General features: G+C 35.7%; 1 protein-coding gene across 8 annotated transcripts in view; it reads right to left on the bottom strand.

The window, feature by feature from the left end:
* Window positions 1-4,857: 4,857 nt before the first annotated feature.
* The window catches only part of MSR1 (macrophage scavenger receptor 1), a 163,635-nt gene continuing 152,978 nt past the window's right edge, over window positions 4,858-15,514 (bottom strand). For 7 of the 8 annotated variants that reach the window (XM_036838981.1, XM_036838988.1, XM_036838986.1 and 4 more), the window contains one exon: window positions 5,430-5,645. In XM_036838981.1, coding sequence (XP_036694876.1) covers window positions 5,512-5,645 — 134 coding nt within the window. In that variant the 3' untranslated portion in view covers window positions 5,430-5,511. Of the gene's footprint in view, window positions 5,646-15,514 lie in introns of all 8 variants that reach the window. The other variant, XM_036838982.1, reaches the window with a different exon arrangement.

Genomic DNA, 15,514 nt, shown 5'->3' with positions numbered 1-15,514 from the left:
TGGAGTCCACGGCCACTGGTGGGAAGTTTTTATATGCTAAATTTGCTCCCCTGAATTTCTTGGTTCCCTTACTACCTGCAATGTGGAGTGACGCTCTGTCTGTAGGTAGGAAGTCAACTTTAGAATCTGAATATTAAGATAAAAATAATTGTCTAATATTACCATAGTCCCAAGAGCCTTTTTTCGCCAATTAAATTGTTACCTCATTTCTTCAGCATAAGAAGTTTAAAAATATCACAAACCGACTTACCTTCTAAATCAGAAGTTTTGGTGTATAATGAAGAGGTGATTAGCAGACTTACTATTCCTTGGATCTCTTTTCTTCTTTCCTCCTTTTTTTTTTTTCTTCCTTCTTTCCTTCCCTCCCTTCACTCCTTTCTCCCTTCCTCGCGTCCTTCCTTCCTTTTATACTGAACTCGCAGGTTATCCCTTTTACCCCATAATCACTCTGGCAGCTGACTTGGATATGACATATTAGTTCTCTAAGTCAGCAAGCCTTGCCTTCTTGAATAGGCCCTTATTCAGAATAACAGCTGTGTTTTCACTTTATTCTGCCATTGAATATTTACAGTAGGACAATTTTATGCCATTTAATAAAAGAAAATAAATGAGCAATTTATGTCATTAATTTTGTCAGTCTTTTTAGGGAAATGATGTAAGCATGAAACATCAAAGACATTTTTTGAAACAATTCAAACGTCTTCCAGTAGGTTTGATTGAACTGACTTGGCCCTAGGGAGGTTCTTAATGGATGATTAACAAATGTATTTCAATCTTTTTTTTTTCTTTTCTCCCTAACCTAAAATTACTCTAGGCATGTAATCCTAAAGTTTTTCATTCAGGGAACCCCAAAGAGCTTTAGGGTTACAGTCAATTCTAGAGTTATTAAAAATAATATAGTAATTTCCTTTTTAAAAATTCTTTGGGTGCTTGACATTTTTGTAGAAAAACCTACAGCACAATAGTTTCATACTTTATGTAACACTTTTAAAACCTGGGCCCATGTGTTTCAGTTTCAACATAGTGTTGCTTTCAGAAAGCTTGTTCAACAGCCAAAGTAGTTCAAAATAATTCCATGTTTTACTTGTATGCTTTATAAACTGGAAGAGAATCTAAATTTCTTTTTTGATGTGACCATTTTTTAAAAGTCTATATTGAATTTGTTACAATATTGCTTCTGTTTTATGTTTTGGTTTTTTGGCCATGAGGCATGTTGGGTCTTAGCTCCCTGACCAGGGATTGAACCCACACCCCATGCATTGGAAGGCAAAGTCTTAACCACTGGACTGCCAGTGAGGTCCCATTGCAATGATTAAATGTCCTCTATTCTCCGGTCCCCTTTTCTGCCTAAGACCAGTCTCAAAATCCAGAGCAACTGTTCCTTTGTTCCCTTCAAGAGATTCAATCTTATGCAATTGTGGATTGTGGCTGATGATTAAGTTTTCAAGGCAAGTGTGTTGTGTTTGTACCTGGTCCTGGGTCTGAAGTCAGGTGGTGGCTGTTTAGGAGGGAGGATGGGTGTGAACTGGGAAAGAGAGTGAGGACAAAATGGAACCCCTATAGATGAGCTGGAACCTGCATTAGCTTCTCACTCCTCCAACTTTGATGACCCAGGTGGCATGCAGGAGAAGGTAGTAAATTCATCACAGAGCTCAACGTGCACCTGGCTCAGGTGGGAGAGAAACTGCAGGAGGCTCCATGGGGAAGTTCAGGAGCTACAGGCTCTACTGTCCTGCAAACCCAGTCAGCCATCAGCACAGCACCATCTGTGTATGCTGTGTCCGTGCCCTGCTGCCCCTCAGCGACTTTCTGAGCATAAAAGGGACCATGGCTGCTGCTAAACTCTCAGTTTCTCAATCCCATGCAAAAATGTCCTTGGTGGGCCATGATAAACCAGAACAACATAGGAGAGAGAGAATCCTGGAAAGTGCAGTTCTTCCATAGCTACATCGATGAAATATAAATCCAGCAGCATAGTGGAGAAGGCAGGGAGGATTTGGCCTAGATAGTATAGGGTTTTTTGTCTGTTTTTGTTTTGTGTTTGTTTTTTAGTAGGTTGGAGGAGGAGAAAGTTGGGTAATACTACCACACCAATTACTGTTGTCGTATATCACTGATTTGACACTGTTTTGTATTTTGTTTTAAAGTCTTTTTTTTTTTTTTACTATAGCATTCTTGTGAAAGAGATAGAGATTATTGATTTTTCTTCCCCTTTTATACAAGCATTGTAATTTCTGATCTGTAGAATTGCATTTAAGAAACAAAATCTATGTAGAAGGTGATTTGCCCAGTATCTCCCCTACAAGTCTATGGGAGAGTCAGAGCTTTCCTGCTTAGTTGAAAAAACAATGACTTGAGAATAGGGAAACCTCGTGTGACTTCTCTCTAAAAGCTGGGTAATCTCTGGCAATTAATCTGTCTTACTGTGCTGCAATTGTTCTATCTGAAAAAAGGGAAAATAATGTGCAAGATAATTTCTAAAATTATTAGTTTTCAATTTTAAAAAGTCTGGTTATATAAATAATACTTGTTAAGTATAAGAAATTCAAAGTTCCTAGCACAATTATCAGTGATTAGTAGAACATCTCCTGGTTAGGAAAAAAAAAAAAAAAAAAGCTACTTTCCTACTCCTGCTGCTTTATTTCTTATGACTTTGAGTTAATTTCTAGTGTTCTTTCATTCCAACCTGAAGGACACCTCTTTAGTTTTTCTTATAGGGCAGGTCCAGTAGTAAGAAACTACCTTAGTTTTTGTTTATGTGGGAATGTCTTACTTTCTCCTTCATTTCTGAAGACAGTTTTGCCAGATATAGAATTCTTGGTTAATGGTTTTTTCATTTCAGCACTTTAAACCTTGTCTTCTGGCCTCATGGTTTCTAATGAGAAATTGGCTGTTGATCTTATTGAGGATCCCTTGTACATGACAAGTTGCTACTCTCTTGCTGCTTTCAGGATTCTCTCTTTATCTTTCGACAGTCTATTATGATGTATCTTTCTGTGGGTACTTTGAATCTATCCTACTTGGATATTGTTGAATTTCTTGGATATGTATATTTGGATATTCCATCAAATTTGAGAAGTTTTGCACATTATTTCTTCAGATATTCTCCTTCCTCCCTCCCTCCCGCCTTTCTTTTCTTCCTTCTTTCCTCCCTCCCTCCCTCCCTTCCTTTTCTCCTCCTTCTCCTTCTTCTCCTTTCTCTCTCTCTCATTCTCTGCTATTTCAGGGACTCCTATAATGCATTTTTTGGGCAACCTACAGGTACCTTACTTTACTTTTCTTCATGTTTACTTCATCCTCAGACTCAATAATTTCAATTGTCCAATCTTCAAATTAGCTAATTCTTCTTCTTTTTGTTTAAATGTACTGTTAAATCCATCAAGTGAAGCTTTCATTTTAGTAATTGTAATTTTCAGATCCAGAATTTCCGTTTGGCTTTGTAAAAAAAATTCTCTTTACTGATATTCTGATTTTGTTAGTACACTGTTTTCAGTTTCCTTTGTTGTTGTTTTTTTTTTTTAGCATACTTTAGTGGTTATTTTAAAGAGTTTGTCAAGTAAGCCCAACACCTAAACTTCCTCAGTGACTTTTTCTGTCAAGTTATATTGTTCCTTTCAATGGGTCATACTTCCCTGTTTCTTTATATGCCTTGTGATTTTTTTTTTAACTGCTGTTGTTGGACACTGGACATAAGAATATTATAATGCAGTAACTCTGAAAAGCAGATTCTCCCCCTTCCCAATGATTTGCTGGGGATTTTTCCGTTTGTTTATTTGTTTGCTGAAGGCTGTAGAGTCTATTTGTAAAGTTATTTCCCTGAACAATTTTGCAAAGACTATGTTCCTTGTTGTGGGTAGTCACTGAAGTCTCTGTTCTTTAGCTTGTGTTCAGCTAGTGTTTTTGAATGTTAGGAGCTAAAACAACAAACAAACAGAACTCTACAAAAAAACCAAACAAAAACAACAACAATAACAACAAACCCCACCTCTCCCAGCATTTGCAGATTGGCTCTGTGCTGAGGCACTCCTTCAACACTTAATCACAAAAATACACCAGTGGAGAAAATCACCTACGTTCAACAAGTAGAAGAATGTATCACAATAAATGCATTTTCAGCAGACCATTTCCAATAGTCCCAATTCCAAGGTAACAATTTTGCCTTTGCAAGTGAGAGGGCAGGGAGTCTATTATTTGGTTACTATCTGTGAGGTGAGACTTCAGGGTATGAAAAAATGCTTAAGCCCATGCTTTTGCTTATCACCATTAAAGAAAGGACAGTAGAGCCATTCTGTACTAGTACTATTTTCTAATCATGAGTTTCTCTGAGTTGGGCTTAGGAAACTTGAAAATTATGTTTTTCAGGGCTGAGATTAGATTTAGTTGAATTTCAATAGCAATCACTGGTCTTTCTGCCTGTACACCTAGACAGCAGGGCACAATCACCAGGTTCCAGGGTGAACTTGGCACTATTTTGGCATGCTCAGGGTCATCAACCCTTTAGGGTTGAAGATGCCTCTCTCTCTCTGGTTGTAAATATTGACTCACTTCATGAAAGACTACAGAGGAGGGTTGTTGAAGCTTCCTTCTGCACTCAAGACATTGCATGCTGTTAGTTAAAATGGAATAAGTAGATATATTTACCTTTTAAACACAGTGTCCTAGAATTGTAACAAAGTAATTACTCATATTAATTTAAAATGCATAGCAAACTGAGCTCCATGCTGAAAATGACATTTTTTGATCCACTAATTAGCTGGACACATATAGCAATGGTGGGCCTGTGCCTTTTCTCGTATGTCATGCTTTCAACTAACTTTATAGTGCAGTTAAAAAAAAAAAAAAACTGTCAATACATGACCATGTCAAATAAACATGTTATTGTTAATGACCATACTATTAGCCATGTTATTAATGACCATCTCAATATATGAGCATGTAAAACATGATGAGTTTTTCATCATGGCCAAAACATATCATGAACATTGCTATCTAACAGCTAAGTTATTGCACAGAGATCTTGAGAGCTGGATAAGATTCTTCCTTTAGAAATGTGTATGGATTGGAGATTTTGCCAACTTGGCACAAAAGAAAACTTTCCAACCCTCTCATTATTCAAAAAGTAATTACATTAAAATGAACTAAATAGATTACAAAGAAGACAAAAATTATAATCTTGTGAAGATATAAATTGTAGCCAGTGATTGGGATGTGTTTCCATTATCACTGGCATTTGTAATCTAGAAGTTTTAAACTTCAATATATTCAATTCAATACATAAGTCATTATATTACAAAATTCCATTTGAAAACCTAGAGAAGTTAGAATGGTTCAGATATAGACATATAGTAATTCTGAAGGTATTTTATATGTTTATCCACTGATTTTTAAATATTCCTTTTCTGTGGACAAAATTCTTAATCTCTTAAATATTCATTAAGCTGATTTTAATGAAGCAAAGTAATAAAAATCATTTTGCAGCAATTTCATAAATGTGAATGAAAATATGATGCATTATGTACTGCAAGTGACCCCGGCATCTTCAGCATGTGAACAGACTCTCACACCCCATTGTCTAATTTTACACTCTTCAATAGATGATTCTCTCCCAAAACAAAATACTTCATTCAGCCATATTGGACCAGTACCTGCAAAAATCAGATACAACTGTATTAATAAGTATAGTTTAGTGTTTATGTTTGAGTGGGACAGAGCCATTAATTTATTCACCAATTTAACAAAAAAAAATGTGTTTATCATTATCCATATACAAGTTCTGTGCTCTGTATTAAGATTCAAAAATTAATCCCCTGCCCCAGAAAATTTTATTTTCTGTCACTGTGTAAACGACTAAAATACTAAGTAATAAGAGGTGTAACAAAGGTGCATAAAGAGTTCTATGAAATCACAGATTAAAGAACTATTGGTTTCCTCTAATGATTTAATAGTTTTATTTTTAAAAATAAGGAAGGAAATAAACTTTAATAATAATGGATATATGCAATGATTTAATGATCTATATGTATCTGTACAAGGCATATCTAGAACATAAGCAATCCTGGAGTTCTTTTCTTAGGTTCCAGTGTATTTCAGTTTGCATGTGTCTGGTTTACCAGACATGTTATCTATTTTTAATTAAACCAAGAGTAATATGATCAGCAAAGGGCTTATAAAATATCCTGCAAGAACACCATAGATTATTAAGTGCAAACACAAGCAAACAACAAGAAAATGGCACAGCTAACACTTATTCTTTTTGTCCGAATTCTTCCTCAGACACATTAGAAGGAAAAATGGCCTGTCAGCATAGGCTACCTAGAAGACAATTAGCTAAATGAACGTAACCGCCACTTTAAAGATAAGGACATTATTTTATCAATGAATAAGAAAACAACTGTTTTTTTGAAAGGAATTCATGGCAGGAAAAGATAACTTTAAAACGAATATTTGGAAATGTTTTTCTGATATTCTCTAAAGATTTTTTAAGTGTATCACTATAAAAGTTCGTTCTTTTAAAAAAAAAAAAAAGTTCGTTCTTCTATACTTAAGACATTTGGGAGCAGAACCTTTGAAAAACTTCTAAATGAATGATTTCATTGGGTTTTGTTAAACATATAATATTGCAAACCTCCTAATGAATTTTCAAGAACATTTATTTCATGTTGTCAAGAAACTGATGATTTAGCAGCAAAATTTCAATAAACACCTTTGCAAAACTGGTGGATGGTAAATAAATATCTTAATACTGTAAGCATAATCAACAATGCATTTTTTCCATTTGAATCAATATGATGTTAAAAGGTTCTCTTTCAGTCACAGAGCTATATAAAGCATATTTAGAAACGTCTTCAAGACTTAGAAACATACCTTTGTGTAGTTCTAAAAGTTAAATGAAGACTTGTTTTTCACAGAGGCATAAATAATGGCACATATAATTACATTATTCTTAACTGATTTTTCAAATATTATGTCAGTTCAAGAAATAAAAATTAACAACATGTGCATGGTTAATAATGTGCATAATTGTATAGCAGTATGTGCCTATAATATATGAATAAATTTCCAAGATATTGGAAATTTTATAATCACAATGTGGATAACATTTGACTGAACCTTAAAAAACGGAGGTTTTCCGTGTATGGAAAAGAAGTCATTCCATATAGTGGGGGCAGCATGAAAATGCTTGATGTATTAGAACAGTTAATGGTCTCCTGGCATCTAAAACACAAAGTATATTAATGAGGGGAGGAGGACTCTTTGGGAAGGTTGGATAGAAAGCTGGGACCATGCTATAAACATTTTTGAATTTTATGTTGCGAGTCACCAAAAGAAATATCATCAGAACTATATTTTAGAATTGTATGTTTGGCAGAAATGTGGAAGCTGGATTGAAGAAGAAAAAATCTATAAGCTAAAAGCACAGTTAATAGGATGTTTATATAGATATTTTCTGTGAAGACATGTTTTTATTTACCCTTAGAACTAGGAAATTTTGATTTCCACATAGAAAATAAATAGGTTCATTCACTTAGTTTTTGAATAATTTGTACCTTCACCAGAAATATCCGAATACAAGACAAGTCATATTTAGGTTTACATTATCAAGGTAACTGGAAATATTGTATTTTTCATTTCATATAATAGTAATTAAATCAATAGAATCCAAACAATGTTTCTATTAGACAAGCAAAGGTTTTCCTGGGCTGACCAATTATAAGAGTAGTAACCTGGACAGCTCAAGTGTTTTCTGAAATGTTTATAAGAGTATTAAGACTTTTCAACTTGAAATTTTAAGGCAGATAAAAAGGAAAAGATTAGGAGAATATGATCTCAAAGTCAGAAACCTTGCCAGGAATACTTTTTGGTTTCCAAACTGCTCTTACTAGGCATATCATGGTCTCTTTTCTGTTTGTGTTTGTATGTATTAGCATGTTTGTGTATGCGTGTTTATTTTAAATATATAAAGTCTATCTGAACTTTGTGGAAGTTGCTCCAAAGGGCTATTCAAAAACATAGGCAAGGACTTCCCTGGTGGCTCAGTGGTTAAGAATCTGCCTGCCAATGCAGGGGACATGGGTTCGAGCCCTGGTCCGGGAAAATCCCACATGCTGTGGAGCAACTAAGCCTGTGTGCCACACCTACTGACTCTGTGCTCTAGAGCCCACGAGTCACAACTACTGAGCCCATGTGCCACAACTACTGAAGCCCATGTGCCTAGAGCCTGTGCTCCACAACAAGAGAAGCCACCGCAGTGAGAAGCCTGTGTACCACAATGAAGAGCAGTCCCCACTCGCCACAATTAGAGAAAGCCTGTGCACAGCAATGAAGACCCAACACAGCTAAATAAATAAATAAAACCTTCATTAAAAAAAACATAGGCAAATAATAACAATTGCACAAATAATAAAACTACTTCCATTTTAACATGTAAAGGAACCAAAACAGTGGGACATTTATATATTATATTTATTGCATTTATGAACATTTATAAATTGTATAAATAAACATAAGTAAAACTTTTGGTGAAAACCATGGCTCTGTTGTGTTTGGGAGCATGAGAACAGTATGGTTCCATGGCTTCTGTACCCAGGGGACAGTGATGCTTTCACTCTACATTTTGTAGATCTAGTCACCAGCTTTATGTCTCAGCAGTGCAGAATTTTTACAATCCAGGAAAAGAGAATTAAGGGTGAGAATCCTCTCAATGTCTGAAGTATCCAGAAGGGCATCCCCATAGGGGAAGCACGAGATAGATATTATTCAGTCAATGTGCTGACATGTGAGCACAAGTTTTTAGAAACCATAGTAGAGGAAATCATGAATATTAGAATACCAAAGCTGTAGTAATAACAATGAACATTTAAGCCCACTTTTTTTAAGAATTTACCATGGGGCAGAAAATATTCAAAGTACTTTTGAGTTGTTATCTCACTGAATTCTCAGACAACCTTAAAAAGTTAATAAATGCTATTATAGTGTCATTTTACTGTTGAGGAAAGTGAAAATCAGAGAGAAAAAGTAACTCCACCCAAGGTCACATAGCTAATGCCTAATGGAGCCAGTATTCCCACCCTGGGTCTGCCTAGTGTCAGTGCCTTTAATCAAAGATTTACTGCAATCCCCTGCATTATTAGATTTGGTCATTTAACAAATCTCTTTTGAGTGCCTATGTGAGTGAACAAAAATCAGAATCCATTCTCTCTTGGACTGAGAGATGCAGCAACTGAGGTAACATATGTAATTAGTGGCAAAGCTGATTCTTGTATTTAGAACCCCTAACTCATATTTCAGTGCTTTTCTCACCAAGAACATATGGATGTGATAAATATATTGTATTATTCAGTAACTCTGGTCTTATGCTATGTGGAAAAGATTCAGACACAGTGAACATGCTAGGTCTTTTCACATATAATTTTAAAAATTTACTTCTAGTAACTTTGTAAAATATTGGCAATTATTTCCATTTCACAGGTAAATAAACTGAGACTCAGAAAGGATGCATGACTTTCTCAAAACAACAGAGAGAATAGAGCCAAGCAACAAAACATGATGACATTTAAAACTTAGAGCTATTCATTGACTACAAAGAAGCCTAGATAGTTATAAAAATAATTTTCAAGGATTTGCTGTGTTATTTTTATATTAATATATTTGGCACTATCAAGCCTAAGGAAAAAAATTATTTAATACTCATGTTCCATCTCCTTCCAAATTGTTTTATGCATTAAAAATTAATGCCAAGGTAGCATAAAATGCATAAAATTTTATCTTCATGTGCACCTCAAAGATTAAAAAAGAGATCTGTTTTTATTTCTTTAGGTAATAACTGTTACTCAAGGATATTTTTTCTTGCTGCTGTCATTGTTATTTTTTGCCTCTGAGTTATCCTTTCTACTAGTGGAAACCTATGCAAAATCGATGTATATATTTTAGAAATGTTTTTATTCTCTAGTCCTGTTTATCATCTATTTATCTATCTACCTAACCATCTATATATCTACAATTCCCTTTACAATTTGAAGGCTGCATAAGGAGGACAGATTGACCAATTTTGTGTTTCCAAAAGCAGACAACAATAACCGTGTTGTCCATGGCTTCTGGAATTATATGAGCTTGGTTTGTGATGCTTAAGAGTATGCTTGACAGATGATACCATTTTCTCTTACTCTCTCTTTTAAAAAGACAAATATTGATATTTCTTTGAGGGATTTGAGTTTCCTTAATCTTTGGTAACACTGCTTTTATTAAAAAAAGTAATTATATTTCAAACATCAGCCAGATATACAGTGACACGATGAGATTTGAGATTAGCTCCTGAATGGATAAGTGGGGAAGCAAAAATCACTAATGGTTAAAGTCTCTGAATGAATTTTAATTACATCCAGTCAAGGCTGGGTGGCATGCATTTATATCACTTTTAAGACTTCTAGTTGGGAAGTGCTTTGTCAACAGTTTCTTCTTTGAGAAAAGCATTCTGGGTTTTTGGTTTTGGATCAATGTTAAAAATGAAATGGGAATCAGAATAGAGAATGGGTAAACTTAGACTATAGTTCTGGATTCTAGTTTTGTGGTTCTGGAGAAGCCACTTATTTTCCCTGTTTTATTATATAGGCAGAATAGAGAGGTGGGGGGTCGAAAGAGTTCTAAGATTTCATTTCCCTTTAAAATTCTGTGATCCTAAGATTCTGAAGAAGCAAGCTCTTTAGAAATGAAGTTCTTAAGGTTAAAGAACTTAGAAGGACAGTCTGCCTAGTGGAGAGACAGGGTGAGGGATGGATGTTGAGCGCTATCCCCACGACTGCCACAATAGCTATGTAAATGGGGCACGTTTTGTGCCACTTCTGTCAGCTTTACTTAATTTTATATGAAAAGTGGGGCTGTAGTATCTGTTTCTCACAGGCACTGTAAGTACTGAGTGAGATCATGTAGTAAACACCTGATAAACAGTATTATTCCATACTTAGTATTTACTGCCTTTAAAGTAAATACTATAAGTAACAGAACAGACTTGTTAAGAACCCTATTATAACGGCTCTATATCAGGTTCCATAATACCCAACATCTAAACATTTACATTTCAAAACTTTCAGTGCGCAGGGAGCAGTACATAAGAATTAGAGTTCTGACCTATTGATATATTTTATTCATCTTTGAGATTGTTTTTACTTCCAATCACTAATGGATAGTTCAGAGATGCAGAGTTATATTTTTGATCTCCTTCAGTTTATTCTTGTAATTTTTAAAAAATCCCACTCAGAAAATTGATTATGGAATGTGAAAGGGGTAATGAATAAAAGATAGCATTTATGTTTAGAATTGTCTTTTGTTTCTGCTTTTAAGTTTAGAGCTTCAGCACCAACTCCTTTAAATTTAGGAGAAGATGAGATAGCTGCTCCAGATGCAGCTCTTACTTCCTGCATCAGCCGACAGGCTCAGATATGCCTGGAACAAATTCCCGGACTACCACTGTCATCTGACAAAGCTCATCCAAGTTTGCTACAGGGAGACCACCAGGATGAGAGATTGGAAAGCTTGCATAGGGAGAGAAGAGGCTCGCTCCCCCTTCCCTGCCCCGTGCAATGGCAAGCACCAGAAGCTTCTCAGCGCTTCCTTAATTCAACCTTTTTGTCTACACAGGAAAAGGAAAGAACATTCCACTTTATGCAAATGGTGCAACCAGATGAAAGAACGCATTTAAAGGAGTGTGCTTTAAGCTTTGTTCCTATAAATCATTTTCTTTGTAACTGCAAAACTCATTGTTCTTAAAGCTAATAAGGATTATCTCTGGTAAGCCAGGTTTGCTATTTTAAAATGAGAAGAAAGAAGAAAGAAAAAAAGGAGAAGGTGAAACTGTGTCCAGAAAATTGTATTCTTTCCTTAATGGAGGACAGATACAAAGGAGATAAACTTTTTTCTTCTTGTTTCAATTTTGATAGTAATGCAAAATATAGTATTAATCTGATTCTTCTTACTTTCCTATGAGAATGACACATAATTAAAACTCCAGTGCATTCCTCCTCCTCTCTACCCCTCCACTCATATTTCTAAGTTTCCTTTCCAGTCTCTGTTCTGCATTCAAAATTGCTTTTTCTTTTCCTCCTGAGTAAAACTGTAAATTTAAGGTGGAGGAGTGGAAAAAGGAGGAGTTGAAACAGCTTTACATGAAAAGGCGGTTTACCATGACTAATCCAACATCAGTTTACGATGCAAGCCTGTTTCTTAAAATACAATATACAATGAAGCAGATCATGAAATTTATTTTTTAGATTCTTTTTCTCCAGAACAAATCACCTCAGTTCTATTCTTTCTCCCAGCTCGTCTTGCTTTATTATTTTAAAATTCTCATCATCATTCTTCAATATTTTAGGAACTGAACTCTATGCAGAGAGCTAAAACAGAGCTGGATGTGTGTGGAGCAGAGTGGGAAGATTAGGAGAGAAGGTTACACAGGACGCTTCTTAAATCACACCTGTGTACTGTGGGAAAAACCACATTCAACTTTACCACCCTTGGAACACCGTGAATATCGCCCTACAGTATAACACGGATCTGACTTTTCTACCATTCAACAAGGATGGCAAATAAACTTGTAATTTTACAGCTGGCAGTGCCGCTACCAGTGATCTCTGTCACTCTTGAGCAATGCTATGAGTCCGGCTTCGTAATGGGCACTTCCTATACGCAGCTCATTTCAGATTAAAATAAATCTGCTGGGTTGTTATTATTATTCTCATAAAACTGAAAGTCTGAGATGTATCAGAGCTAAGGTTTCAACTCCTATCTCCTTAGTTTATATTATGAAACTTTTAGTCTTTCCAGTTCACTTTGGTAGGTATTTGAGAATGTGAGAGGAAAAACAAAATTCTGATATACCTCATTGTTTTATTATAATAAATCTCTAGTCTAATGTATAGGCTCACCAGCTACCATAAATACAAAGCCTCACTGAAAATGGATGCTCATCTTAGAGAAGTAGTCAGTTACCCGAAGAAAACTTGAGAGAATCGTCTCCATATAGCCAAATGACTCATTTCACATGAGACTAAACTCTATTGTTTCTTATATAAATAATGAGCTTTCTTTTTTTTTTTGGCCAGTGTTTCAGAATATGTATTTTATTCCTTTCTTACCAGTGCTTTAGATTAGAAATCCCTAGAGGTATAAGCAAGAATGAATAAAAGCTGTGGGGAAAAGAATATTTTACTTGTGAGGCCTGCAAGTTAATGGAATCTTAAGATAATAGTCTCCAATTGTGTGTTTACCATCTAGGTTTAGAACCTCAATGGAAGAACAGCTTTGAAATCTGTGGCAAGTCTTCATATTCGTAAAAAGAACAGAGCCATTTATTTAAAATATATAATTGTATAAAACATTTCAAATACAATCTGTGGTGGGAAAGTGAATAAGACGTCTTATTCACTTTCCCACCACAGATTGTATTTGAAATGTTTTATACAATTATATATTTTAAATAAATGGCCTTTCATGTTATGGATCTTAGTTACCATAGAAATGGATTCTTTCCTCATAGAACATTGTAGAAAACTCAGATTGGCAGTTTAATCTTCCTAAACAATTCACTGATTCATTTGATTTTCTAGTGACTAAGAGTTAGGGATTTTTTTCTTTTCCCCTTCTGTGGGGAAAAAAAAAAATCCAGCTTATTGCTATTTAAAACAATTCATTTAGGAGGTAAATTTTACAGGTGCAAAGATGATTTTGGTCTGACACTTTTCAAGATGGGGAAGAAGTTCTGAAAGTGTAGTAGAAATTTGGAAATTCCAAAGATCTATTGGATGATGGCAAATTATGGATTATTTTCTATTTCCTTTGTTTCTTCTATTAAAAACTCTAAGGTACAAATTAAAAACTGACAGCTGGGGGCTTCCCTGGTGGCACAGTGGTTGAGAATCTGCCTGCCAATGGAGGGAACACGGGTTTGAGCCCTGGTCTGGGAAGATCCCACATGCCGCAGAGCAACTGGGCCCGTGAGCCACAACTACTGAGCCTGCGCGTCTGGAGCCTGTGCTCCGCAACAAGAGAGGCCGCGATAGTGAGAGGCCCATGCACCACGATGAAGAGTGGCCCCCACTTGCCGCAACTAGAGAAAGCCCTGGCACAGAAACGAAGACCCAACACAGCCATAAAAAAAAAAAAAAAACCAAAACAAAACAAAACAAAAAAAACCTGACAGCTGGGAGCTTGAACCTGGGTGCAGAAACTTTCAACACCACCACTCTCTTCCGTCTGTGCTTAGCCTCTTTATGAAATTAAATCACGTTTCTGGTCTCTAAAGACTTGAGAACCTGGATCCCTGCTAAAATTCATCTCTTAAATTTGATAAAATGGGGCTTCCCTGGTGGCGCAGTGGTTGAGAGTCTGCCTGCCAATGCAGGGGACACGGGTTCGAGCCCTGGTCTGGGAGGATCCCACGTGCCGCGGAGCGGCTGGGCACGTGAGCCACAATTGCTGGGCCTGTGCGTCTGGAGCCTGTGCTCCGCAACGAGAGGGGCCGCGATGGTGAGAGGCCCGCGCACCGCGATGGGGAGTGGCCCCCACTTGCCGCAGCGGGAGAGAGCCCTCGCACAGAAACAAAGACCCAACACAGCTAAAAAAATAATAATAAAAAATAAATAAACAAATAAATTTTAAAAAAATTGATAAAATGAATTCTTTTCATAAAGGAATAAAGGATATTGTGATCTTTTATTAATACTATTTACGTGTTTAGCACAATGCCTGACACATAGTTATTACTCAATAAACTGTAGCATAATAGTACTTAACAATATGCTTTATGAATTTAAGAAGCCTATCTTATCTTGTTTAGTCTTTTGACATGATAATTTGACATACTCTACTATTTTATCATCATACACAAGATTATCTGGTAATACTGCTATTTTATCTCTATTATTTTGCATACAATTTCCTATTGCCCATATCTATCTAGAAGAATAACACAAAATCAAGATGGTCAAATCTTTTTTTTTTTTTGGTCAACATCAACTTCAGAGATACCAATTATCTATCACATATGGACAGTAGAATAAATAAAGAGGAAATGCTGATTTTAAAATTCTAGTTTACCTATATATGGCTACTTTTTTCTAATCTGTCCTTCAGAATTGAAGCACTTATATATGTTTAATTATACATAAAACCTATTATTAGGTGCCAATTTAGAAAAATAAAATGAGGTAATAAAAATATCATGGGTAAACACTCATTTTGTCTCCAGCAAATTTTCTTCCTAGCTCTTTCAATACATTCATAGAACAAGTTACTGAGTCATCCAGATGAAAATACACAGATATACATGCACCAAAAAAATTATTCAGTTCGACCTCAAATAGAGGGGAAAGTAACCTTTCTCTTCCCTTATTTCTCATCAAGTTCCTTAAAGGAGAAGTCACAATTAGTAGGCATAGAGAACCCGTAAAATCGTCTCTTTCTCTTTCATGGTTTTTCACTGTCCTTTCAGAATACAGGTGCTCCATCATGGACTAAGGTTTGG

Source organism: Balaenoptera musculus, chromosome 21 (assembly GCF_009873245.2).
Source record: "Balaenoptera musculus isolate JJ_BM4_2016_0621 chromosome 21, mBalMus1.pri.v3, whole genome shotgun sequence".
NCBI lineage: Eukaryota > Metazoa > Chordata > Mammalia > Artiodactyla > Balaenopteridae > Balaenoptera > Balaenoptera musculus.
Note: the sequence above shows the minus strand (reverse complement) of the source record. Positions and strands in the feature narration are given on the sequence as shown.